The sequence below is a fragment of the Corvus hawaiiensis genome, chromosome 21 (genome assembly GCF_020740725.1).
Source record: "Corvus hawaiiensis isolate bCorHaw1 chromosome 21, bCorHaw1.pri.cur, whole genome shotgun sequence".
NCBI classification, from domain to species: Eukaryota; Metazoa; Chordata; class Aves; order Passeriformes; family Corvidae; genus Corvus; species Corvus hawaiiensis.
Window position 1 is genome coordinate 4,559,374 of NC_063233.1, and position 27,651 is coordinate 4,587,024.

The 27,651-nt window shown below is 46.9% G+C and overlaps 1 protein-coding gene across 8 annotated transcripts in view; it reads left to right on the plus strand.

The window, feature by feature from the left end:
* Positions 1-27,651, plus strand: part of RAPGEF1 (Rap guanine nucleotide exchange factor 1) — an 85,110-nt gene that overhangs the window by 45,309 nt on the left and 12,150 nt on the right. Inside the window, exons 7-15 of one of the 8 annotated variants that reach the window (XM_048325257.1) lie at positions 384-507; positions 1,800-1,983; positions 2,557-3,072; positions 9,425-9,627; positions 12,069-12,227; positions 21,341-21,622; positions 22,912-23,004; positions 24,647-24,735; positions 25,995-26,106. In XM_048325257.1, the coding sequence (XP_048181214.1) occupies positions 384-507; positions 1,800-1,983; positions 2,557-3,072; positions 9,425-9,627; positions 12,069-12,227; positions 21,341-21,622; positions 22,912-23,004; positions 24,647-24,735; positions 25,995-26,106 (1,762 nt within the window). The remainder of the gene's footprint in view (positions 1-383; positions 508-1,799; positions 1,984-2,556; positions 3,073-9,424; positions 9,628-12,068; positions 12,228-21,340; positions 21,623-22,911; positions 23,005-24,646; positions 24,736-25,994; positions 26,107-27,651) is intronic. The other 7 variants (XM_048325258.1, XM_048325260.1, XM_048325261.1 and 4 more) reach the window with 7 other exon arrangements.

A 27,651-nucleotide genomic window follows, 5' to 3' on the forward strand; every position in this document is an offset into this window, starting at 1 on the left:
TTTTTCAGACCTGGAAGGTTTGAGGAGGGGGAGGGACTTCTCTGAATGGAAACAATATTTGGGTCAACCAAAACATTTAATTTGGATTTTCACTGCTTTTTTTCAGGAAATAATTACCATGCTAATTATCTGGATTAAAAATACTTTTTAGAACAGCATTTGTTTTTGTTTGAGAAATACCAACTCTTTTCCAACCTTTAAAAATAAATCACTTAACAGGACTTTACCTGTGCGAGTATTCTTAGGTTGGTATTTGTCAGTGGATAAATTTTGCTGAAGAGCTGCTGGCTGACAAAAGCTTTCTGGAAAACAACTTGTGAAGCCTCTGAAAGTCTTTTTGCTGGAAGAGTGATGGAAGCATCAATTCCTGTTGTGTCTTGCAGCCCTCCACCAGCACTGCCCCCTAAAAAACGTCAGTCGGCGCCTTCCCCAACCAGAGTGGCTGTTGTGGCCCCCATGAGTCGAGCTACCAGTGGGTCCAGTTTACCTGTTGGGATCAACAGACAGGTAATGGCATAAACCCTTTGTGAAAGCCAAGGGAAACGTGCTGTGAACTGGAGGAAAAGCTCAGGGAGATGCTGTGACCTGCAGCCACACAGATCCCTGCACGTCTCTGCTCGTCCCAAGCAGCCCAGCGCAGGCAGCCTGCAGTGGGAGTGGCAGTGGCAGGAGCAGCAGTATCATAAATAATGTGAACAGCTTAATTTTTTTTTACAGTGTTGTTGGATTTAATTAACAAATTGCTACAAACTTTGTTGCCTTGAGCGGTAGCAGAGTGTGAGGATGGGAGTGGTTGAGTGTTGCCATGTCCAGTAGATCAGGGGACAGCAGCTGGCTGAGCTCCCTGAGATCTCACCAGGGTTTCCTCACAGGCCAAGGGAGCACGTGGCTGAGTGAGATCAGAAGTGTGTCTTCATCCAGTCACAATTTAAAACATCTTCTAACTCAAGCAGTAGTTTGAGTTACTGCTCTGACCGCTGCTGGTGCTTTGAGGAAATTTGTACATTTTTTGGTAGAAAAATGGAAAAGTTGTGTGTGTTAATCACATTCCATTTCTTATGCTAGTCTGGGGTTTATGAGGTTGTAAATGGCTGGGTTTGCTTTACACATTCAGGAACTTACTAGCTCAGCAGTGAGGACCCGAATCATATTAAATTGCACAAAAATCAAATCTTGTCCTCATCCCCTAAGCCTCAGCTCTGGCTTAGGGAGTCTCTACAGTCATTTGGCTGACCCAGATAAAGCTGTGGCCACTCTTCAGTTCAAACTACAGTCACACTAAGGTTGTTCTGATGGAGTGGGAGTAGTTGAGGGGTTCACTCGCAGGTTAATAAGCTTGAGGTAATTTCTGAAATGGGACTACAGCCATAGGCACAGAAAGTTGTATCTCACTACAGTTTATTTTCCCTTTGCACACACCTGAGCTAACCAAGTATTTGCTAAAGGCCCAGGTATGTCCTAAGAGATCTGGCAGTGTCATTCCCTTGTCTCAGTGTCACAACAAGCAGTCATCAGACACATGTAGCTGTGAAGAACTTGGTAATCGTCTCAACATCTGCAGTCCAGTGTGGGCCACAGCAGCCCCTGCTTGAAATCAAGAACACACACAGCTCCCTGGCATGGGCTGTTTACCAGATCAGAGGGTTTCTGTGTTCTCCATGAGCTTAGTAAGGGCCAGCAGCACTGATCCTCTCCCCTCCTGTGAGGTCGTTGCTCTTCGAGCTGTATCTTCCTCACTAGCGAGCTGCCAAGAGTGATGATGATTTAATTTTTTTTTTTTTTTTTTTTAAATCCTGAAGGATTTTGATGTTGACTGCTATGCCCAGAGGAGATTGTCAGGTGGAAGCCACTCCTATGGGGGGGAGTCTCCTCGCCTGTCTCCGTGCAGCAGCATCGGCAAACTGAGCAAGTCTGACGAGCAGCTCTCCTCTCTGGACCGCGACAGCGGCCAGTGCTCCCGCAACACAAGCTGTGAAACCTTGGGTAAGAGGGACTGGTGGGGGGGCCCTGTCCCTCTCACTGGGGAGCTGCCACAGCTGAGGTGCAGAAGTTGATGCAGTAAATGCACTGCACTTGCAGCTGTTGTCTTGGAGTTGCTGCAGGCAGTTCAGTGCAGAGCTGTTCTGTCCGAGGAAAAAGCCCAGGGGGTTGTGTTTCCTTTGCTGTAGGTGATTCTGCTCAAACTCAATTCAGCTCTCAAGTGGAATGTTCTCTTCCTTTCAGCCCTGTCTGCAGAAATGACAGTCCTGGTAGACTAAAGCAATGTTGTTTCTACATGCTAGAAAAGAAAATAAAAATATAAATATGACACAAATTATGTCTGCAGTCATCTACCCACTGACTTTTTGCTATTTGTTTGCTAGTATAAAGAATTAATTATGAGTTACATGAAGTCTGGATGTTACAGAAGGTGTAAAAAGATGGTCCCAGCTGCAAGGAAGTTCCACTCTGATTAAAACGAACTGATTAATTAACTGATGGAATGGGTGGGACAGAACTGAGAAGGGCTAAGCAGCAAAAGAGAGAAACTAATCCATCATTCTCTTGTTTACCCAGATCAATCAGATCACTATGATCCAGACTATGAATTCCTGCAGCAGGACCTCTCCAACGCTGATCAGATACCTCAGCAGGGGCCAGGTATCCTCAGCCCATTGCCAGAGTCCTTGGGTGAGTCTGGCTCCCCTTTCCATGGACACACTTTCCAGCTCCCACAGGGCAGCTCTCCTCCACTGGAATTCTGCAGCCTCTCGGGAGCAGCACAGCCAACAGAGACTCCTCCAGCTTTACCAGAGAAGAAGAGGAGGAGTGCAGCCTCCCAGACTCTGGATAACTCGGGCTGCAGGGTGTCCTACGAGAGGCACCCTTCCCAGTACGACAACATCTCCGAGGATGACCTGCAGAATGCCGTGGTTGTCCCATCAATACCCTTCACGCCCTTTGCTGCTGTTCTGCCTTTCCAGCAAGGAAACTCTTCAGGACCAGTGGAATTCATTGCTGATTTTGCTGCTCCAGATTCGAACAGTGACCCAGAAAAGCCTCCACCTCTGCCAGAGAAGAAAAACAAACACAGTAAGCAAGTTCCTGTGGTTGAGTTTTACTTTTACCTTGCAGTTTTTGTGCTTCTGATCATCACTAAGTAGTGGTGATCGTGGTAATGCTCTTGCTTATGTGAGTCTGAGTGTCAAAAGCAGTCAGCTAATGTCAAACACGTGGAAGGGAAATGTCAGACCCGTGGTGGGCAGGGAGTGATTCCTGGGGCCAAGATTGGTCCAGGCCCAAGGGATCTGGAATCACACAGCATCTTCGTTACTGTAGTGAGACCATTTTAATTCTCTGTTTACTTGAATGTGAATCTTTGAGGCACTCTACCTTGCAGATCTTTCTGGTCTGTTCTCCCTTTTTAAGTCCATTCCCTCCCCCCTTCCCCAATTTTGTTTTCCCACTGCAGAGAAGTGTTGGGTGGTGTCCAAGAGCTCACAGAAAGGACTGCTTTTCTGTCCAAAACCCAGCCTTGCCAGAGCAGTTACTTGGCAATAGGAGCACAGTCACCCACATAGCTGTGCAAGACAACACCATTAACTGGAGTCCAGTACTGCTGCTTTGCTACGGGATCTCATTTCCTTTGGATGCCTGAGAATTTCCCACATCATTAAAACAAGCAGCCTCTAAAAGCAAAGGCTCCTGTCCCCAGCCAGACTCCTGGCACACCAGGGCTGACCACATCTCAAGCTCACAACCTTCTTCTGATTTCCTTAATGTTCATGGCTGAAAAATGTGAAACCTCCTTGCCAAACAGGCAGCCACAGTGCTCTGCTGGGGAAGGCTGTGGACTACACAGTGAGATCCAGCAGATACTGGTTTACTGGTCACTGGCTGGCTTTGCAGTGTGTGTTGCATGAGGAGGTAATGTATCCAAGATCTGGATGAAGAGCATTACATTGCACGGCTGGCAGCCCAAGAGGAGAGCTGATTCAAAGTGCTGAGTTGGCCTTCTGGCTCCTTACTGCAGTTTATAGACTTGTTACTGAGAAGAATTTTTGCCCAGAAAGGTTCTGGACTCCCTGTCCTTGGAGGTGTTCCAGGACAGGCTGGATGGGACACTGAGCAACCTGGCCTAGTGGAAGGTGTCCCTGCCCATGGCAGGGGGATTGAAACTGGATTCTTTAAGGTCCCTTCCAACCCAAACCAGTCTAAGATTCTGTGATTCTATGGATAAGGTGGGAATGAGATGTGGTGTCACAGTGTATTCTCTCCATTCCTTTGTAGTGCACTTTGTCAGTTACTTCTTTAAAAATATGCCTTGTCTAAAAGCATTTCCATTATCTCTTAAGTGACCAGTCCTCTTTAGTAACCCTCAGGGATTTAACTCAGAGCACATGGCTTGACTGACCTGAAAGTGAGGGTCATCCAGTTTCCCCATATGCAGGAAATCTCTTTAGTTCCTCTCTGGTAATCAAGCAGTTAAAGACACTAAAATGAGCTAAAAAAGGAGCTGAGATGGTTGTTTGTGGACAGCAGAAAGGAAGTAAATGGTGGCACAGGGCACAGCCAAGGCTGGTTGTTACGGCTTGTGCTGTTTAAATCCTCACCTGCAGTATGAGCAGCCGGGGGCTGTGATACAGAGCACGTTAGTGCAGGCTCAGATCCTTGTGGATCTGCTGTTAGTGATGAGGAATGGCTGTTAGACCACTCAGGCTGGGATGGATGCAGGGAGATGCACCTCTGTGCACGTAGGCAGCATCAGTGGAGGGGAGATTCCTGGCTGAATCTTGGGTAAGAGGCAGTTTGACGTTTGAAAGAGAGATCTGGGCTGTTTGCTTGTCTTTAAGCCCCATGTCTTTGTTTTCTGGTATCACACAAGATGTCAAAGAATTACTTGAAAACAAGTTTAAAAGCAATCTGCATTATTACCTGAGCACAGCTTTAACCTCAGTACTGAGGCCTTGTGTGAATTTTCTTTGATGTTGGATTAGAGTTAATTGTAATCTGGCACTATCAGAAATTTGGGGAGTATTGATCAGATTGCATTGTTAGGAGAGGTAGGAGCTGTGACCTAATGTGTTGTCAACTCTGATGATTTGATAAAACATCCTTGCTGCAAAACTTGGGCTGATACCTGACTGCTGCAGATTTTTTTGTTGCGTTCATGTAATGCTGAGAATTTGTTTTAGATTGTCTTTACTCCACAGTACATCACTCCACAGATTTGTGGTTGCTAGTTTTACTTTTATTTTCAGCATTTAAAAGGTTGGTCAGACATTACTCAGGCTCTGTGGTGACACCCAGGATATTTTTTGCCCAGAGGCTGATGCATGTAGATATTCTTGTGTAATCACACAGGGCTGCTTCCACAACCCCAAGCAGCTCCTGAGATCTGGAGGAGATGCATGGGTTTGCTAAAAAGATCCAGAGCTCACACAAATGGGGCTTGGTTGTAGTGCCTTTCTTGTGGGTCATCTTTTGGTAGCTGTCAGGAAGTGTTGCAGCAGAGACTCTGGTGGTCTTTTTACTGGTAATATACAGAAGATCTGCTTGAGTTAACCTTGTGTATTGCTGTGAGCTGTGCTCAGAGGGACCTCCAAGAGTTGACTTCTGTATAATTTAAACAGAGAAGTGATAGGGCTTTTAGTCTGACATGAGTTATGGTTATTTTACTGTGCTGTAAGAGTACACGTTACTGTGCTAAGGGCAAATTACTCCAGACTTCTTGAGCACCAGCATCGTGCTCCTGCTGAACAAGGCACAGACAGGGAACAGCTTTTGCCATTAAGACCCCAGAGTCAGAAATAACAAGATCCTTTCCCCAAACAGCTTGGAAACTACTGGTGAGGCACTTATTCATGTTTCCCTCCCTGTCAGTGGGAACAAAACGCAGCCTGGTGCCCAGTGAGCAGCTGGTATTTAACTGCAGGAACCACGCTGAGGGCAGGCTGGGCTTAGCCAGCGGATAATGTGAGCTCTGTGAAGAACAGCTCTCCTCCCAGAGGTGACAGCAACGACTGGCTCATTTGACCTTGACTTCTCCAGTGAGTTGATGTGTGGTATAGCTTAAGAATGCCCATTATTTTGGCTCTTGCACATGCACACAGATCTGTTGTGCCTGTTCCCGGTGCAGCTGCCAACAGCACCAGGGTTGGGCTGGGCTGTCAGCGAGCCCTCCAGGGGCATGCTGCTGTGCCTCACCTTACTGCAGGTGTGCCTTAGTGCTGATCATCTCCTAAAAACCCCTTTAGACTCCAGCAAGCACTGGTCCTCTCCTGCAGCTGAGTGCTGCTTCCAGGACTGGTGGCTGCAGGGAGAGCTGGGTCCTGAGAGAGCAGTACCTGTGACTTCTACCATATGGGCTGAACTGGTGCACGCTGGAAATCCCTGAGCAGCTTTAGCTCCTTCAGAAATGACAGCCAAGGCACTGGAAGCAGATTGCTGGGAAGGTGTTCCTAGCCTCAGTCTGAGATTTCATGGTTTTTTTAATTTCACATATTTTCTGTCTGGGTTAAGGACTGACATAAGCTGGGCATGTGGTGGGAGAGGTTCCTCTGTCACGCCTCCCTTCTCTCCTGGGGTGCTGCCTTGAGACTGTCACTCCACCCCAGCTGCTCACTGGGGGGTTGCAGCCTCCATCCCTCCCTCTGCACAGTTGCTGCAGGGCATGCAGCCTGAGCTGCTGATGTAATTTCCCATCTGTTTTTTAAATTTCTGCCTTGTTAAAAACCAGGGTGGAGTGGGGGAGAGAAGACCCTTTGCAAACAGCAGTCATAGGAGTGGTCTTGCTCTCCTACTCTGCTGTTCAAAATTGGCAGGATTCTGATGATGCCCATTTTGATTTGCACTCTGCAGTGCCTGCTCGTGAGCCAGGTTTGTATTTCACCATCCCAGCTGTTTTTCACTTTGCCTTAAAACAAAGATGACAAAGTAGAAGCACAGACATGCTCACCTGCCCAGGACTTGTTGTAACAAGCCAGGCAGAGGAGCTGCCATGACGATGGGATGCATTAGCCCCATAAAGAGCTGAGATAAAAGAGCTCTTCATTATTCCCTTGCAGATTGAGTTAAGGCTCCTGACAGCATTCAGGCTCACTGCCTTGAGTTAACAGTGATTTAATTTTACACAAGTGTCTAATGCAATGCCCTTTTCACCAACACTTCCGAGCTGTGGTGTCATTCCAGTGTTTGGTGTCATTCCAGGAGCTCACAGCTATCGATCCCCACTGGTGTCTGCAGATGTGGGTGTTCAGTGAAGCACTGGTTTTGTAGGTGACTCAACGTGAAGGGTTGATCTGAATTCAGCAGTGTCTGCTGCATTGTGCCACCACTGCCAGGCCTGCCTTCTTGGCTTTTGTCCTGCTCAGTTGATGAGCTCTCAAAATGTGGTCTTTCCCTCGAGCTCTTGTCCTCTACACTTCTGCAAGGACTCCTGATCCTTAGTTCAGTTTTGCTGCTAGAGAAATATCTTTCATAAGCCTCCTTTAGATCTTGTCCCCAGAAGTTGTTGTATGATACCAGGGCATTTTCCAGGGCCCAGGTATTAATAGGAGCACCTTAGCCAACTGAATCACTGATACTTGAAAAGATAATGCAACATGGAATTTAGTAATTCCATGTTTCCTACCTCTTCACCATGATTGCAAATGAACATGTTTCACTGTGAAGTGGTGCTGGGAAGGAGCAGGGAGTCTGAGGGAGGAAGAGAGGCAAGGCTCAGGTGGCAGGGAGAGTTGGGGGTCAGAATTCTAGCAGCTTTGGCAGAGCTGTGCAGGACTGGCTGTTCTGCAGGACACGAACAGGTTGTCCAGTGGCAGGCCTGTGGGGTCACAGGATGGGGACAGCAGGTGTTACCGGTCAGGACTGAAATCCATCAGCTCCATTTCCTGCACTCCCATTGCCTCGACCTGGTTTTTTTCATCATTTCTTTTTTTCTCTTTTCTATTTTTTGGACAAGGGTTATAATTCTTTCGGGGAAGGGCAGCTGTGTTAGCTCCGTTTCTAAATGGAGTTTAAAATATTAGAGGAAATCTGAAAAAAGGTGCCCAAGACAGGTGCAAAGCAACTCCTTCCTGCTGACACATTTGCAGGGCTGCATCCTGTTTAAAGGCTGGCCCGGGGGTCTATGTTGGCAGGTGAACAGAGGACTTTGCCTTGCAGCCAGTGTGGGAACCAGCTTCATGATGTGCAAGTCCTGCATTGTGCTCGTTGTATTTATAGCTTTCACTGAAGTCATCCACTCCTTTCAGCTGTACAACTGAAATGCCAGCAGAAGCTGAATAATTGCCACCAAATGACCAGATTTACAAAAAGTGACAACTGCTTGTTTATCAGGAGGAAGGGAGGGATGGCCACAGGGCCTTGTGCATGACAGCGTGTTTACAAGAAGGCCTTGGCTAGTCCTTTCCATGACACTTAAATACATCTTTTTATCCTGCTCTCAGGTGTAAAGAAGAGGGTTCTTTCTTTGTTTTACATTATTCAGTACACTTCTGATCCTATGGAGGTGGGTTTGTAGTAGTCTTTCTATGGCACTGGATGTCATCCTCCCCCTGCAACACTAAAATATTGCACCAGTAACTAATCCTCTGTCAGAGCTGCAGAGGCTGACCTGTGTGGGTTTTTTAATAGATTTTGGAAGGATATTGTACAGATGGAAAGGTCCTCTAGACGAGGTTTGATCCCATTTAAGATTTCTATTGAGCCACATCTCACACAAGCTTGTGAATCAGTTGAATTTGAAAGTTGGAGATGGTAAGTTGCTTTAAAAAGGGATGGGAGCAATGGGTGTTGGATTTGAGCTAAGGAGGCAAGAACACGTGGTCAGTGGCACTTTTAGAAGGAATTTTGTACCAGTATTGGCAGTGGCATTTAAAGAGCTGAGGGAGAGGTACACCCAGTCTCACAGGTAGGTGTTCTCTGATAACAGTTTTATCAGTTTGCTAGAGTGGAAAAACACTGTACACCTCCTGGTTCTAGAAATCTTGCTGACTGCAGAAATGAGACTTACTATAAACACAAGAATTATTACAGATTTATTGTCAAGGTTGCATTGTTACACTCCTAAAAAGCAGACTGACACTGTTCTGGCTTTTTGGTGACTTTGGACATCAGCTGTTGAGGAATGTTCTCAGAATTGCCATGGATTGTGTGAGGATTTGGGCTAAGCATCAGTAAATCAGACTTCTCAAGTTGCTGTTTGGAGACCTCACTGGTTCCAGGGTTTTATCAGCTGTGTTTGTGGCCTGGGATGGTGTTTGTTGTGTGCTGGCTCACAGGATGGGATATTTGGATCCTTTCCTGCAGGGTGGATGGCAACTGCTTGAGCTCCCTGGGAGCACAGCATGGGTGCCCCTCTGAGAATGAGCAGCTGCCTGCTGACCCTCAGCTGGGGCTTGCAGAGCAGGGGCAGTGAGTGTGACCTCTCCTTGCCTTGCAGTGATGGCCTACATGCAGTTTGTGGAAGACTACTCAGAGCCACAGCCGTCCATGTTCTACCAGACCCCTCAGAACGAGCACATCTACCAGGAGAAGAACAAGTACCTCAGAGAAGTCTACGGGATCAATGACTCCTTCATCAGCTTAGACCCCTCTCAAGATCTGGCACCTCCTCCTGCTCTCCCACCCAAGCAGCGGCAGCTGGTGAGTGACACCTCAGGGCCACCTGGCAGGGCCACCAGGCTCCCAGGAACAGCTCTGCTCTTCCTGCTCCTGGTTCTGACGGGCGGCCGTGGTGGGAGGATGTCTCACTGGTGTTACCACATCGTGCTCCTTGTCAGCTTGTGAACGTGGGTTTAGGCATTTTGCATCATTTTTGCTGCTTTCTAACCCCATTGAACCCCACGTTCAGACCGTTCCCCATAAGCTTTGAAGTCCTAAAATGCCTTAAAAATGAAACGTTCGTCTGCCACATGGCAGGGCTGAATCTTGCCAGGCTTGTGTAACAACAACTGCTTGGAAGATTTTGACACACTGAGCAAGCAGAACGCTTTTCAAGAGATTGCTGCACTGTTGTTCCCCACTCCTGTTTTGAAACTGTTGTCAGAGATGCCACTAATAATAACTGTTTAAACATAATAGCTGCTTTTGTGTTATGCACAGACCTTTGGTATAGCCACTACTTCACTTCATACTTTATAGCATGTTTCCTCCACATTAGTCCCCTTGTGTGATTCAGGATTTTACCTGTTTCTCAGAGTTCTTCTGCCCCCCCAGGCTGCCAGCACAGAAAGGCACATCCACATGTGTGTGGGTGGTGGGTTTAACAGCACAGAAAGGACCGTTTTCCATGTGGGGGATGAAATCCTGGCCTCAGTGGTGGCAGCAGCAGTTTTGTTTCCGACCTCGGTGGAGGTGGAATTTTGTCTCATTTCCTTTTAAAGGTTTTCCTTTAATTTCTTTATTTTTTCCTTTTTTCCCAGCTCCAACCTAAGGCATTTTGTTTATATTAATTATCTTATTTGTTCTGTTTAAAAAAAAAAATTCTTTCATGCTGCTGGAGCTTACTTAAATTGGCCATGGCATTATCAAAATGGGAGGAAATGTGGGAACAGAGCCATGGTCTCACCATCATGAGGGTGACTCTTGCAATATTTCTTCATGTTATCTGTGCTGAAGTTTGAGTGTCCCAGAGTGTTACTTTTTAACTCTAATTTTGGGATTTGCATAACTACATTCCTATGATGCAAGTAGGAATCCTAAAAAGATAAAGTGACGTTGTTGGCTAAGCTCAACTGAGTATTGTGCATTAATTCTTTGTGGGGATTAGACCTTAAATGCTTTGCAGGGACACTAAAGAGTCTGCAGGACTCCTCTCTGGAGGATCAGGCAGTTCTCCAGGGTCTGTGGTCCCCATCAGTGTGACCCTTGCACTGTCACTTGTACCTTGCAGTCCCTTGCCTGCCTTCCCCTCCTCGAGGTGGCTGCACTTCAGTGATGTTTGCAGAGGTGACTTGGGCTGCACAGTCATGATCAGAGTCTGCAAAGCACAGATTTACTGCAGCCATTGTGCAGAAGGGAAATTCTGCTCCTGTCCTGAATTTGTTGGCTGAAGCAGAGCATTTCTGTGCTTCCCTTTAATCATTATCTGGACAGCCACGATGTCCCTGCTTTGCCTGCTGATACCATCAAGGTGTTGCTTGCAGTTCTCCTGAAGCAAAGGTTTCTTCAGGTGCAGCCTTCCACCCTTCAACCCTGTGTTGGGAAAGAGGTGCAAGCAGGTGATGGCTTATTCAGCAATCCCTGTAAAAGCCACCAGACTCTTGTTCCTCTGCTCCTGCTGCCCTGGGAGTTTTTGATTTGGCAAATCAAATGGGCATCAGCTGCTCTAGCAGCAGCAAGTTTTGCTGGATGGACTCCTCTTTAATATAATAATGAGGAAGTCCTTTCTTGTCAGCTTCAGATCTTAATCAAAATAAGATTGTATGTTTGCATTGTATGTTTTATTCAGCGAGTCTGAGAAAGCCTGAATATACCTCATCCTCCCTCAGTCTCCTTACTATAGCAGGATTCAGGAGAAATTCCTTGCCAGGATTTATTCCAGTGTAATAGCTGCCTCCCATGCAAATTATTATAATCTTGGATTGGACAGAGAAATGGCAGGACATCACTGTCACCCAGTCTCCCAGCAGTACCAGTGAGGACCCATAGCTCACACTGGAGAGGCCAAGTTCCCAATCTGCAGGTTGCAGGAAAAAAAAGAGTAGTGTGCAAGAATCGTGTGCTTAGAGGCAGTTCCTCCTTTGGGCATCTGCCCCCCACCACGGGGAGAAAAGGGCAGCGAGGAGCAGCTTGTCTGTGCCAGCAGCAGCTGTCCACGGGTGAGCGGGGAGGGGGAGGCAGGAGTTCATTTTTTAAGGGATTTGTGAAACAAAGAAGATTTGAATTGTGATTTTTGTCGTGCCTCTTGAGCTCAAGAAAGGCATATTGGTGTGTCTGGCTGTGATGAACTGTATGAATAGCTGTTTGTTTAGCCAGCCATTATATGCATTGTTTAAGTTAGCGTTTCTTGCCCTTTATTCATCGCCTTTTCTGTGCTCTCTTTCTCTGTGTCTTGTGTCTCCTGCTTTCTCCCCCCTCCTCAGCAGGCCTCCTACGCTGCCTCTTCTTTCTCTTCTGTCTCCTACTGTGTCCAGCAACCTAAAGTGCCCTTCACCCCCGAGGACTGCGGTGCCACTCAGGGCCTCACTATGTCAGTCTCTAACTCCTTTCTCAGCCGGCACAGCTCCTTTCCTGTGCACTCGGTGAGTTCTCTCCGCTCTGGAACACGTGGGTGTTGTCTTATTGCTGATCACTTGTGTGCAAATTCTGTGCTTGCCCTCTCAGCTGAAGGTGGAGGTTCCTTTGGGGGCTTTTGAGCTGCTGTAGTAACCAGCCAGGTGGGAAAAACAGTGTGTAAATCTCACTAAGTGTAAATCTCACTAAGCGAAGCCAGGGGAGGTGTAGCTTGCTTTATATTACGTGTCCATGTTGATGTTTGTAGCGGGGGACTGAGGAAGGAGAGCTGGCCTGTGTGCCCAGGCACACTCCTGTGACCTCTGTGTGCCCCAGGCTGCACACTGGAACTGCAAAGTCTTTTTGTCCCATTGCATAACGCCAGTGATGTGGATGAGTCAATTAAAGGCTGCTGTGTGAGCCTGGCCTTGGGAGAAATAACAAGATGCTGTCCCCAAAATCCATGGGTTTAGTCAAACACGTGGAACAGTGGCTGCAGATCCTTAATTTTTTTTCTAGAAAACGGCCTCTGCTAGATGTTCCATCTCATTTTTGCCTGTTTTGCTTCCCTTCACATCTCCATGGTCCCAAACAAGCTTAGTTTGCTTGTATGATTTGCTGATGGATGAGCAGGGTTTTCTCTTCCTACGGCACTTCTGAGCAGCCTGAAGAGAGAATGGCAGGAGGAGCTGGAAATCATTTAAATCAAAATAGTATTAGAGCACTGCTTGAATCTCTGATCAGCTGCTTAAATTAAATGGTAGTAATAACACAGTGTTAATATGAAATTAAATGCAACCATGGGATTCTGTCAGCTCATCAGTGTGGGGCTCGTTTGCATATAAAACTGTGTGGTTATGCTCTGATTGCCATGTGATGACAACTGAGAATACACTATTTTTTGACAGTGACCTGGATGTTTAGTAAATTAGGCTTCTTCTGAAGAAGGAATTATCAGAGAAGACTTCAGAAGATTCAGAAGTGTTCAATTAGTGTAATATTAAATGTTTGAAAACAGTATCCTCCCACTGTGCCATTGCTATCTTCCCATTTCAGCACTTACTCATTCTTTAAAAATTAGTGATAATCATTGGTCCAAAGAAGAAGAAAGTGTTCAAGTGCTTTGTAAGTAGAGCTGCTTCACAAGCCATGAATGAAAGCTTTTGGCTTCTACTTGTGTGAGAGAGAGCAGTATCACAGCTTTGCTGCACAGATGAAAAGGCTGAGGGGTGGCAAGGTTAGTGTTTGCATAAATTTGTGGTAAACAGTTCTAAAATTTGAACTAAAAGTCCTGAATTGTACAGGTCTCTTACTTGGTAGTGGTTCTAGCAAGCAAAACATGGAACTGTAGGACTAGATAAAAGTACTTGACTATTTTTGATTTAATTGAGAGGCTATAAATATGATTCTATAATGTTCTAAAAATATGTGAGCGCTTTGATTTTAAAAAGCGTCCTCGTTGGATTAAATGGTTGCTACCTATTAAATTGCTCTGACCCGTTCTCATCTTACTTTGGACTACATTACTGTGAATATATTATTTTAAGAAATGTTAAAACTTCATTTAAAAATGCTTAAGCATTTTTGCAAGGATCTAGTGAGGGGTAAAATAAATGGCTGGAACACGAGGAACAACGAGAACAGTGAGACGGTGCACTGTCAAATGCACAAAGGAAATAAGGAATTAAAAACTGTGACTTTTCCATTAGTGCCTTTAAATTAGGATAATCTCATAGTTTCTCATTACTCTATCTGGTCTATTTTTTCACAGCCAAAAATGAGATTTTCACTATGAAAGTGTCTCTTTGAGCTGCAGAATACCAATGGCCTTACACGCATCATAGCTGACCCATGTAATACCATAACCATGGTTTATCCCATTTCCCCTATCCCTAATAAGACAGAGATGTGAAGCAGCTGTGGAGGTTTGGATCCCTCCCAGGGTGACACCCTCTGTCAGCATGGGAAGGACAAGAGCCCCTCCTGCAATCTGCTCTGGGGGGTTTCACTCCAGGGACGCCACGAGCTGCACCAGTAACTTTAGGATGTTGTTCTGCTCCTCATACTCTCATGCCTTCATTTCTCCTCTCTCCCTAGAGAAAGGCCACTGAAGTGTGAGTGCTGGTGAACAATAAACCTGGCAGAAATCAGTGTTAGCTCCCACCAGCCCCAGTGAGGGAGTCAGTGCCAGGGAGAGCACACCTTTTAGGTGCTGCCAGCTGAGCATTTGGCCTCTTGTGTACCAAGATAGCAGTGGTGGCTATCAGATCTTCTAAAATTATATGTCTCCTACATAAATTGTTATTCATTCTGCACAGGAAGCAAAAACCTCCTTGGATCAATATCAGGAAGTCTGAGCTGCTAAACTCGATGGCTGTCCACTGACCCAGTGCCAGAAAGGCCCTGCAAGTGTAGCCAATTTTCAGAAAGTGCTCTGTGCTTTTTTTCCTTCCCTGGAGACTGGCCTGGGGAGGACACAGGAGTCACTCCCAGAGGGAGGACCTGGCCCTGTACCCATCTGTTCACATGCCAGCAGCAGGGAAGCCAAGCCTGCACCACGTTCTGCTGGTTATCCCCTTAGCTCTGTGCTCCAGGTGAAGGATTAGTGCCTTACTACTGATTTACACGGCTCAAAAAGACTGTTTTCAGACAGCACAAAAGAGGTGAAGTTGCTTAGAGCATCTTTTAATTTTTAATGCATGAAGTTTTTTAGAGCCATGACTCCTTTCCCTCCAATCAGCACTGCAGAGGCTGTTGCAGCCCAGCTGCCACTTCTGCTCTGTCAGCCCACTAATTGTGCTTTTCCCTCCTTTGCAGGAAATTGTGTCAGAGATAATAGCTTTTACTGGATAGAGGCAGATCTTGAGCAACTGGATCAGACCTCATAGGTTTGGCAAGTTGAGCTGTTCTTTAACCGAGTCTGACTCGTGTCTGGCCTCTGTGCCAGCAGGGGTTGTGTTGGTAGTGTGGGCTGGTGTTTTAAGGAACTGCATCATGTTCCCCATCCCATGGACAGCTGAACCATTAAATTCCACACTGGGAGGACAACTGGATTGTACTGTCAAGAATCATTCAAGGGATTCCCACCTCTTTTGAAAGTACTAAGCAGTGGGAAAGGAGGTGTGCAACAGGATGGCATCGTCCTTGGTTACGGTTGGCTGTAATTTCTCTCCAGCCGATCACCTCCCTCCCTTCTTCTCGTGAACACAGAGCTGCTGTCCCTTGGTTTAATCAATCCTTTGCTGTTTGCCTGGAAATGGGTGGGCAGGTATCCGAGCAGCAGGAATAATCAGATCTTGAAATCTCATTACTTCCTGGCAGCTGGAGAACTCTGCACTGATAGAGGAAATCATCCGGTGACGAGCTCCACTGCTGCCCATCCACACATTTTCCACCAAGGGCTGCAGAAAGTCTTGTGGAAGCTTTTCCTTGCTGAAACAAGGAAAAGTTGTATCTCCAAGGCATATACAGCCATTAGTGGAAATTTGGCTGCATCTTCCGCTGTGGAGAAACAAGTTGCCTTTCTCAAAATGTTGGGTTTTTCTTATGTTTTCTTTTTAATTAAGAAACTTTCCCAGAAACCAATTGGCTGTCAGATTCCAGCAGAAGGCGCAAGTGATTTCCTTATGAAAGCTCCAGTTCAGCGCTTCTGTTCTCGCTTGTTCCCACCATTCTTGAGCAAATTGAGCAAGTGCACAGAAAATTCACAGCAACTGTTTTTCTTTCTTGTGTGTGTGCTAACGTATGTTCAGGAAAAGGGGGGTCAGATAAGTGATTAAAGGCGTGCACCATGCAGACATGTGCTTCCCATGTTTTCCGTGCCTTGCTCCCATTCCTGTAGCTCACTTCCAGCCTGCAGCACACACCAGGCTCTGGCCCTCGCCAGAGACCGAGCTGTTTTCATTCATATGGTGGGAGCCTCAAACAAACCACGGCTGGGAAGTCATAATGTGTTTGGTTCGTTCCTGTCCTAAGGTTTTGGCTCCTTAATTTGGAGCAGAGGGAAGGGGGGTTGAGAAGATTTGCATCCCTTTAACCAGCTGCTCTGTCTTAGGTATTGTTTTGCCTTTCCTGTTTAGCATTCCTTCTGTGTTTGTGTTCATTTCCACTGCCCATGGCAGCCTGGACATTGGTATTAATAGTGCTGTTGCCTGCTGGCATCACTGGATTTTGCTGCTGAAAACCACTTCCTCTGGCAGTTTATACATTTTCCTTGCATTTGGAACACTGCAGATCTCTGTAGTTTTTTCTAAACAGTCCCATGTTGACTTCATAGGCCACACACCCCATGTTTTTGTGTAACTGACTTTTTAGAAGTCTTCTCTTGGTCTCCAGACTCTGTCTTTTCCAGATCTGCCATCTTGATCTGGGGGTTGTTTCCACAAGCTGAAAAGTTGATGCTGTAGGTGCAACTGAATTTAATTCTCACGATATTTTCCAAAGAGGGATGCATGACAGCATGGTTAATAAATCTTACAAATGTTTTCTTCCCCTGCTGCACCCTTATTTGTTTTGTTGCAAAGATGTGCAGGAGTCGTTTCCCCCACAAGGAGAAGTTTGGATTTTGTGTTTTCTCGTGCAGAAGCCAGGAGACACAACAATCCCCATCCATCCATGTACTGTGCTAACCACCAGTTAAAACCAGGGAGGTCAGCTCTGCAGCCAGGTCAGAGGCCTTGCTGAGAAACATTCCAGCCTGAGGAGTTGCTGCCTTTCCTGTGGCAGTGCTTGAAGCCATTCTGTTGGCAGCTTGTGTTTCCAGCCATTCATTGCAGGAGCATTTCCTTCCTCATTAGCAAAAGTACCTGGAAGCCCAGCATTGTGTCATGAGATAGGAAGTCTTTTCCAATAGTTGTCTGTGCAATTATATTCTTAGGGTGTAACGACTTTGCAACACCCAGTATTTTGTGAACATAATTCTGCACTGTTACAATTTGGGCATCCAGTTCTGGCATGTTGCCCACATCGTTCCCTTAATAGCATTAGCAGAGGAGATCTGAAAGATTGATCCTTTCCTCTGATAGCTTCATATTTTGGGAGTCTGATGCTCTACCTGATCTGGGAGTGTCTGGCAGGATGGCAGATTAATTTGGCAGATGTCCATAGGGTAACTGAGAAGGCTGTGCTTAAAAGGTAAAGACTGTGTCTGCTGATGGTGCAGATGCTCTGTCAGCCATGTAATTGAATTCAACTTTGGATTTGGGTTGGAGACTGCTGTAACTTGCAGCCACTGACTCTCTGCATGTATACCCCTGTGTCCCTGTTAGCTGTGGTCAGTCATGCCTAGTGAGTGGGAAGAAGCATCACTCCTGAAATAAGTTTTCTATTAGAGTGCTTATCTCCTGCCATCTAATCCAAATAAACAGCCGGAATGTCACTGACCTTTGGGACATCCTGGAACACGGCTTCTAATGATGGAAAGCTGTCCTGAAATATTCACCCTTGCAAAAAATCAAAGGCAGCAAATTAAAAAAGTTGAAAGATGCTGTCTCTGGGAGACCTCTGTGTGTCACAGTGTGTGGTAAATGTTCAGGGCCAGGCACATTTTCTTCCTGCTGTTCCCAGGAGACGAGACTGCTCCCAGCTCAAAGCTTGCTTTGTGCAAGCACTTCCAAAGTGGCAGATAGGTCTTTTTAAAAACCACTGCACTGGTGAGAGGAGAGGGAACTCTCTCTTCTCCCTGCCTCGGCCGTTTGCTGTCAGGATCACTTATGCTGGGAAGACTCCCTTCTGCTCGTGTGGTGGGAGCTGGCAGCGTGGCCAGAGTTTGGATACAGGAGAGCATCCTTTCCCAGAGATTGCTGGTGCACCCTGTTTTCTAGCTTTCCCAGAGACTATTTGGAAATACTTCACTTAGAGTAAAGCTGTAGAGTAGGAGGTTGTGTCCGTGAAGCCATAACCAAGGCCTTACTTGACCCTACAGGAAGCCTCAGAGAAGCTGATTAAAACAAGCAGTGATTTGTTTCCAATATAAACTGTTGCCTCTTGGGGGGAACACTAAAGGATGGCTTGTTTCCTCCTGACAGTTGTGTTGAATGCACTGTCCCCTCCCCAAAAAATGTATGTCTTTTAGAGGATGACAGGGCTTCCAAGAGATGGACAACACCCAGATCCCGTGGAAGCCATTGCTGCAATCCCTGGGGCAGCTGCTGGCTGGGCTGGGTCAGACTGGGGAGCAGCAGGAACGGGTGCCATATGGACATCATCTCCACTGCAGGGTGGGGTTTTTTTCCCTTTGAAAAGTATGCTTCAGTCTTGGCTCTTGTCCCAGCACGGCTGCATAACTGGAATTCCAGAGCTGCTTGCAGGCTCCGGAGGAAGGAGGGGGCTCCCTGGCTCCCTTTCTACAAGATGCAACTTTACCACAAGACTGGAAGTTGAGAGCAGTCTTGACTAATTAATGCCAGCACACCAAAGGCTTCTTTGCACTGTTCCTTTTGTTAACAGCATGCTGAGAGCCTGTCTGCATCCTTAAATGATTGTTCACGGATCACATAATGAAGATTAATGCATTTTCATGGGTACCTGGGCCTTAAACTGGCATTTTCAGAGTATCTCATGCCAAGAGATTGTTCTGAAGGTGTATTATGAGACCTAGGAGAGAGAAACATACAGTGATTGTCAATATGGACATATCTGCATTCAAACTTCTAAAATTTCTGCAATGTAATGTTATATTTAGGTCTAAATTGCCTTCAAATTAGGATTAATGTGTGTGAAACTCCACAAGGCAGGAGCTGTGCAAATGTTCCTGCCCCAGTAGCAATAACTCATCTCCCCGAGCTGCTGGTCCAGGCTGCAGGCAGGGAAGCAGAGTCTGCCCTGAGCTAACCCTGCCAGTGCCTCACGCAGGGCTCTGCTTGTCCCAGAGTGACTTGGCTGAGGACAGTCATTTCCTTTCACTCCTGCCCTGCGTGAGCTCCACTGCTGCTTTGCAAAAGCCTGGCTTTTCCTTTGGGTTCGGCAGGTCAGGGACAAAACACCTTGGAACTCCTGGGTGGAAGATGTCCATCAACTACAAAGTGAAGGACAGCGTGTGCCGCCTGTGTCATGTGGGTGCAGGAAGTCCAGCAATGGGGGAGCTGGCACAGAGCTCCTGCTGGAGCTAATTATTTCCTCTACAGGAGCAAAGGATCTTGTTATCAGCAAAGCAGTTTTTTGAGTGCCTTCTTGAGCCATTGAGCCAGTGGTTTGGGGTCTAGGCTGGGACTTGGGGTGATGGTTGGTGTGTTAGTGCCAGTGAGATCATGAAATACCAGGCCGGCATAATGAATCTGCTGAGCCAAGATGATGTCATGAGCCTGGTGTCTTACGAGGGATTTAGAGGTTTGTGCCATGCAAGTGAAGATGAATAAATGTAGAGCATTTATCCAGGCAGAAAGTAAATACAGAGATTAGACTTGTCATTGTTACTGAGGCAGCTCCAAAAGCTGACAGTGTCCCTGGAGCCAGCACTGCTCATCCGGAAAGAAATGAGCAGGAAGAGAGAGGAGCCCGTCCTAGAGCCAGTCTCCTTTTAGCCACAGGCATGTGGTGGGGATTTGCATTTTAATTATTTTTCAGTAGTCTTTTAAGCTCTCTTTCCAAAGCATTCACCTCCTCTCCTCTGTATTATGGCCTACAATTTGTTTTGGGGCCTGAGAATACACCCAGAGCACTGCTGGACTCCACGCAAGGCACAAGGCGCAGCCCCTCAAGGATTAAGGTGGTGGAAGGTAAAGTCTAGCCATTGACCTTTACATTTCCTTTCCTTTGTAGTGGAAAAGCTTTTTTCACCAGGATTCTGGCCTGAGGCTGTTCTCAGTTAAGATTTTTAAGCCCACATCTTTCCTAGGTAGAAACAAAAATACCGCTGCTGAGCTGGGTGCTACTGCTGGGGCTCAGGTGATGGACTAAGCTTTGCTTTTTCTTACCCACTCAGCTCTCCTGAGAAAATGTAGCCTGAATTCTCCAATTCCTGCCTTTGATTCTCTTTCTTTTTACATCACAGTGGTGTCACTTTTCAGCCTGGTTTGAGCAAGTTGTGTCTATGCTTCTTGAGAGCTCTGTACTGCACCGTCCTTGTGCAGCAGATCCCTCAATGGAGCAGCGCCACAACTGCGTTCCAGCCTGGGGTGTTCTGGATGATGTGATTCTTCTTTCAGTCCACTTGACTATGACCAGCTTTGCAGGTTTTAAAATAAACTCCTCTCCAGCAGATTTAGCATTACTGTCTTTTTTTTTTTTTTTTTAATGGTTGTCAGCTTTGTTTTGGACTTACCCCGATGGCAAATCTTACTAGCACCAGATGTTAAAAGACAGAGGGTTGCTCTTGTTTTTCTTGGCACAATATATTCCCACTGCACCCTGTTTAATATTATCTGAACAGTAATCTGATGATTAGGAGAGATAGTGAAATAAAGCTTTACGCAGATGATCTCTTTTCATCTCTTCAGCTGACTCTTCAAGGCACTGCATTAAAGGATCGGTTTGATAAGGAATTCATCACTCTGGAGGGCAATTACCATTTTTGCTCCCTGTTTTTCACGAATGGGAAGGAGTAGCAGCATAAACTCCTTTATCCTTCAGTGTAACTTTGAAGGCAGTATCCAGCCACTCCTCCCTGGGAGCTGTGTGTTCTGGAACAGACTTGACACAGTAGCTGTTAAATTACAGGGCTGGAGCAAAAAGCATCTTAAATTTGGATCCTGTGGAAAATCCCAGAAAAGCAATAAGCACTTGAAGCAGTTTTCTCTGTGTAGATATTTCCAGCATGCTCAGAGTCATGGTTTCTGGGTGCCTTTGCCTCCTTTCCTTCACTCAGGGGATTTTCAGGGTCACTGCATTAGCAGTACTGAGATACCGAGGTTTTCCCCTGCCTAGAAAAGGCTGGATCACACCTTGCTGCTCACTTTCCCTGTGTGAGATGAGCAGCCAGGCTGCTGTTTGTGCAAGAACACGCCTCTCCAGGAAAAACCTGGCTGGTGTATCCCAGGTAGCAATTCCTGCTCTAGTGTGTGGATGGTAAAATAGTGCTGCCTGTGCTAGAAATGCCTTGTGCTGTCACTGCTACGCTGCTGCCAATCTAATTACTTTTTCTTTTGTCTGTCTCTTTCCTTTCCCCATCTTCCTTGTTTTTGTGTTGTGTCTCTGCATCCTGCAGTACAAATCTGTGTTTAGGTCCTACTCCCAGGACTTTGTGCCTCACAACCAGGTCTCCATACCTCCTTTCCTCTCTTCTACCTCTTCCTCCTGCTCCACCCCACCTTTTCCGCCCGTCCATCCATCCCAGAGCCCCGACCTAGCGGTGCCCGCTGCAGCCAGCCAGTCACCCAGCACTGTGGATGTGCCAAACTCCTCTTCTCAGGAGAGCAGCTTTAACGGGAATGCTCCTGTCTGCCTTCCTTCTGAAACCTCTTTCACTGATTCTCTCCAGACGCCTTCGGTGAGACTCTCCAAAGAGATGATAACGCACCTTAACACAAGGCTGCCTTTATTTGTTGGGGTTTTTTAAAAGAAAATGTCTCTTGTGTTAATACATGCTGAATTGTGGTCTAGTCTGGCTTCCAAATGAGTGTGAATTGCAGAGAGGAAATTTCATATAAAAATGGTGGCTAGAAAAAAATGGACAACCTCAGCAGGTTTGAGAAACTGTTAAGACATACGTAGGAAACACAAAATGTCAAATGCTGGTGAAGGGGAGAGTTGGCTGTAGCTTCCTGCAGTTGTAATACAAAGCTGAGGGAGGTAAAGGAGTGTTTTGTGAGGTTGGTAGTTACTAAACACAGGCTCCTAACAGCAGTTCACATCCTGCAGTTGCCACCTGCTCCTGCCTAAGTCACCAGGAGCAGTGAGTGCAGTCCAGCTCTGTCTCTCCTGTGCACAAAGCTATTGTTCTCTACAGGTTCCTGCTCTTCCCAGTTCCCATCAGCCCCAGCTGTGTGCTTGGTGGCAGCTCATCACATGTTGGTGAAGTTAGGCTAACGCTGTTCCCACGCTGCTAGTTTGAGGTCCCAGATCACTTTGCAGATCACTGAGCAGGTCTGTCCATTACAGATACTTTTTTGAACACCTCATTTTCAAGACAGTTCCTCTTTCGTCTGCTGCGAAGCCGAGAGTTGATGGGATTAGAGCTGTCAGCACAGGGCATGCTAGTGCTGCCTCTCTGCCAAGTTTGGAAGAGGGTCACTGATTACAGAGTAAATGTGCAGCTTTTCACGCTTTGGACGTGACTTTGCTTTGCATCTTCCTTGCTTTTGGTCCTTGTTATATCCCAGAAGGCCTCGAGTTTGGTTTATTCTGGTGTGATGAGTCTAGTCCATGCTTGTAGCCTTGTTTGGGGCATACCTTTGATGCCCTTGGGGCTGCAGGGCTGGTCTGTGCTCAGCAGGACTGCCCTGGGTAGGACAGGCACTCTGTGTCCAGCTCTGAACAGTCCGCTTCCAGCACCTTGAAATCTGCCCGCTGCACCTTGGCAGTCTCACTGGAGTCCACAGCTCTTGCAAGCAGTGCCTGCTGCTGCCCTCCTGCAGCCCAGGGCCTTCGGGATAGTCCTCCAGAGCCAGAAATAATGATGGTGCAGCCTCAGTGGCCAGTGCTGGCCACGGAGACAGAGAACAGCTCCGAGTGAGGTGACAGCAGCTGCCGAGGGCAGTTCTGCTCCCAGGTTCTCTCGGCCATGAAGCGCTGGTGGGGGGCACCATCACGGATTTCCTTTCATCCTGTCTCCCTCAGAGTGAAAACGCCAGTGAGGAGGCTGGTGAGGGTGAATATGTCAATCTGTATTCCTCTGGCCAGAGCAACGGGGAACTCCCTCGCTCTGAAGGAGTAAGTAACAACCTGCAGAGGCCGGACCCTGGACGGGGCTGCCTGGTGCATGCCGGGTTCACGCCGGGGCTCACGCGCTTGGCACCGGCCTCTTCTGCACACCCTGGAACTCCCTGTCCTTCTGCTGCCCTGGCTCCCTTGCTGGCCATCCCTCTGCTTGCCCACTCCTGGCTGCAGGTTTGGGGGCCCTCTTGGTGCAGGTGCAGAGCAGGAGATGCTTTTGGGGTCACGCTGAACCCTGGCAGGAGGCAGGGATGGCTTCTCCTGCCGCGCTGTTTCCTTTGCGCTTTGCTGGCTGTTTGGAGCTGCTTGTGTGAAGTTCCCTTCCAGAGAGATGCACCCTGTGCCATCCTGGGGCCACGTCTTTTCTTGTAACTGCTTTGCCTTCCCTATTTTAATACAGAAAGCCTTCTGCTTTAAATATTTTTTTTTTCTCTTCACTGTTTGGTTGCAAAGTAAGTGATGGATTTAGCATTGTACTCACACGCTGTTTCTTCCTTTACTCAAGCCTTGTATCTTAGATATTTCCTAGAGGAGCCAGGGCGTTTTCCATTCCAGGGAGGTCTCATCTTCCTGTTGGGTCATAGGAAACTGGCAGAGGTCCATGGTGATCCTTTTGCCTGCCCTCTTCTTGGAAGGCACATCTCCTACAGGATGTCTCCAAGACCTTTATCCACGGTGGTGTTAAATACGCCAAGAGATAGTGCTCCCATCACTTCCCCTCAGGAGACACATCTGGGCAGGCCCATCCTTTTGGACAGCTGTGAGCGAGTTCTCAACTTTGAAGCAAAGGGCTTTACAGATAGAGTCTGGAAAAACCCTGCAGACACCAAGAAACCCAAGCTCAGCAGGGTGTTTCCATGCCGAGTGGATAGCGTGGAGGTGGCTTCAGTCCTGTCTGTTCACTAGAACAGAGCTTGAATTTCCAGGCTTCACTCTGCGTGACGTTAAATAATTCTGAACTCCTGACATTGTTGGATTAATATTCCCATTTGCTGTTCATGGCTATTTGTCTCCTTAATAAATGGCTAATTTAAAATGCTGTGTCTTTGCTCTGAGCTCTCTACCTGCTGTTCCATGCCGCTGATTGAGCTGGTTCTGCTTTTTGGCATTAGCCTCATTTCCACAGCCCTGAGTTGTGGAGTGGAAACGTTGCATCATTGCAAAACCTATTCTGATGGGAGAGAAGGGAGGTAGGAAGCAGTGAGCATCCACCCCCTGAGGCAGGGGGGGCTGTGATCAAGAGGGGAACTGAAACTGGAGAGCTTAGAGCTGGCTGTGTCTGTTTGGATTAAAGCAGGAGGCAAAGTGTATTTCAACAGGAAGGGCTGGAGGAAAAATAAAAGGTCGTGAGAGGGTTAAAATCCAAGACAACAGCAGACTTGTGTTGTAACTTTCAGCATCATTTCACAATGTTGAAAGCAAACAGTACTAATTACACTGGTCTCCAGAGATGGTCCCAAATTTCCTGTCTGATTAACTTCTGTGTTTTCCTGGCATTTGGCATTAACTTGCATCAATCTTTAACCGCTCTGTAGGAATTTACAGTAAAGGGCCATTTAGAGGCAGGCAGACTGTAAGTGCAAGGCTCGCTGGGCTCAAGGACCCCGTGTAATGATGAAAAACTCCTTTCTCTTGGCAGGAATCTCCCCCTGTCAAAGACGGCCACTCCAAAGACTCCGCTTTGAACAGCAGTGCCATGGGGAAGGAGGGTAAAGATGGTGCTGAAAGGTGAGCCTGACCCCCTGGTGTCCTCCTTCCAGGTTTGAAGGGTGCAGAGTCCCAACATCCCCTCTGCCAAACCATCCTTGGGGCTGCCTACTCTGCCCTAAACCTCCTGCATGTTGTCTAAACTTCTGAGCCCACTTTTATTGTACAGCCAGTGCGTGGTGGGATCCTGGTGAACGAGAAGAATCCTGACAAGATATCCTTGCTGAACTCAAGGAGCCTGTGGGGGTTAATGCAGCCTGTGTTAGCCATCCTCAGTCCATCTCATTGGCAGTGCTCCCACTGACACTGGCTGCTCCCTCCTGCTTCCAGGGAGATGTGTGAAAAGAGTCTGCATTCCTGTTTGGAATAGTCTTCCAGAGGGAAATTTCTTCCTAACCCTGCTCGTTAGAGGCTGGCTGAGGCCCTGGAGCAGGAGGCTTTACATTCTTTCTAATGCTCTTAGCTATCATTTGCCTATGTAAATGAAGAGGTGCAAGCTGTAACAGATGGGCTTCAGGAGGAGTGGAGTGAGTGCTTCCCTGCTGCTCGAGATTGCTCTGCAATTGCATTTCTAAAGCAAAAATAGAGAACAGCGTTGATTTGTGTGTGACAGTCAACTTCCCTCCCCCATTTTCCTATTTTCCTGCAGTTGGTTTGAGGGTTTTAAACCCTACAGTGAAGGAGACAACACAGGAGTGCTCTGCAAAGCTCACTATCTGCTCGAAGCACTGACTGGTGCACGGGATTTTGGCCTGTGCCTGGGGAAAGCTATAAGGAACATCAGTACTTTCTCTTTTTTTTTTTCTTTAGAACTACAGGCACAGAGAGGACATGTCCTGGCACAAGAGTACCAGCCTTTGGGGGTAGAAATTCTAGAGGGGGATGTACACCAAAAAAATGGTCATGATTTTCTGCTCTATTTTCCTGCAGAACAAGAGCCTGTCATCTCGCCTTGTCTCAGCACAGCAGGTCATGAACTGACTAAGATATGTATGTGTAGAGTGTGCTCAGTCTCTGTACGCTTGAGGAAGGGCTTAAATTTGTGTGCACTAAAAATTTGGTGGATTAAGGAGACATGGAAGTGTGTACTTATAGTAAAATCCTGTCTGCCAGAAATGCGGACAGACAGGTGTTCAGGTCCTAAAGGTTTATCTTTCTCTTTTCCAAGAGATGCTCAAAGCAACAGAGTTAGAGCCAGACTTGTTTGCAAAAGATTTACCTCCAGAGTGTCTGTGTACTTACTGTCATTTGATGAAGGTTATTTCCCTTTTTTTTCACAGGCAGCCACAGTCACCAGATACTTTGGAGTCATCACAGCTGGAGGAAGAGGTAGATGAGCTGTCCCTTATTGACCACAGTGAAATCATGTCTAGATTAACACTGAAGCAAGAGGTAGGTGCATTCAGGGTTTGTTTTTGTACTCTTTGGTTTACTCTGAGCTGAAATCTGACTCTCTGTGTGCACAAACAAGGCATCACCTTTTATTTGCTAGGAAAAACTAGGTTGCAGCAGAAGTGGGGTATGTGTGAAGGCAGCTGTTAAAGTATGAGATTCTGGTGCAGGCAGGGAGCACCAGCAGTGAGTGAGGATTTAGCAAAAGGTGAGATGTCTCCCTAAAAACCAGCACATCTTGTGCCCTTTTCCCAGTCTGCCCCTTCCCGCTTCTTCAGCCTCTGACAGTCTGAAATGAATCACCTGAGAGCCTGAGCACAGTAAATCCGGGTGTGGGTGATGGTGTTGGCCTTTCTCTCTGACAGCAGGTTCAGCAGGTGAATGAGCAGGACATGATGTTACTGATGTGGAAAAGCAGCCAAAAGAACTGTTTCTGTGTTTGAGAAATAGCTTTGTGTTCAGCCTTGGGTGCACTCCCAGCCAGCTTTGCTCACTGTGCTCTTGAACCACGCTCTCTTTGACATGCAGCTGGAGGGACCATGCAGGCTTTTGAAGCTTTCAGACTGTCAGGGGGCTTGGCTGAAAAACAGAGAGAATGGATCATTTACTGGCACTTTAGGAGTGTTCTTTGGTCAGCTGAGATGTGCAGGAGAGATTGAGAAGCTTTTACTTGTTCTCTAAGTAGTATTTCATGACTCTTGCCAGAGGGTCACCTGAAAAATTCCTGTCTTAGACAGAGCTGCTCCATGGCTGTAATCCATGGCTGTTTCACTGTTTTGCATATTGAAGTGATAAAGACATTCCTAAGGGAAGCCAGACACAACTCCAGCCTCCTCTGATGAATTGTTTCCTTTAAAAAACATTTAAAAATCAGTGATTTCTGAACATTTGGGACTAGCAGATCTGTGTCTTAGTGTCTTTTTTCTTCCTTTTCTTTCTGATCTACATGTTTGAAGCAGTATAGAACTGTCACTGCAAGCTGCTTCCTGCAGTATGGGAACTGCTGGCTGAGTGGTGGATCAGTTTTGCGTATTTTAAGTTGTGAAATGCAGTAGCTAGAAGAAAGATGTGTTTTAGAGAGTCACAGGGACTTTCTAAAACAGGTCAAGGCAGGGGTCAAGCAATTAACAGGGCTGTTTTCTTCTTCCAGTTATTGGATCGTTTCAGGTGACCTCCAGCCAAATAGTTCCAGATTAGGGAATTAACTCGCGGGGTTTTGATGTTCCAGGAACATGCAAGCTGAATGCATGACCTCCCACCCCACAGCCACTGTGGTACGTGGTCCTGCACTTTGAGACAGTTCACACAGTGCTGCTGCCCTGTTAAAGGTCTTCTGGGAGTATTTGTGGCATTTCTGCTCATTCTTCTGTGGGCAGAAGGTTCAGCTTTCACTGAGCTTCACAACCTGGCCTTAAGGAGTCAGAGACCCCAAGATCAGCCCAGCTCCTCATCTGGGACACCAAATGCTTTATTCAAATTCCAGGATTATCCCAGCACTGAAGACCATGTCCCAGCTTGTGCTGCGAGCGGTGCCAGGAACAGTGT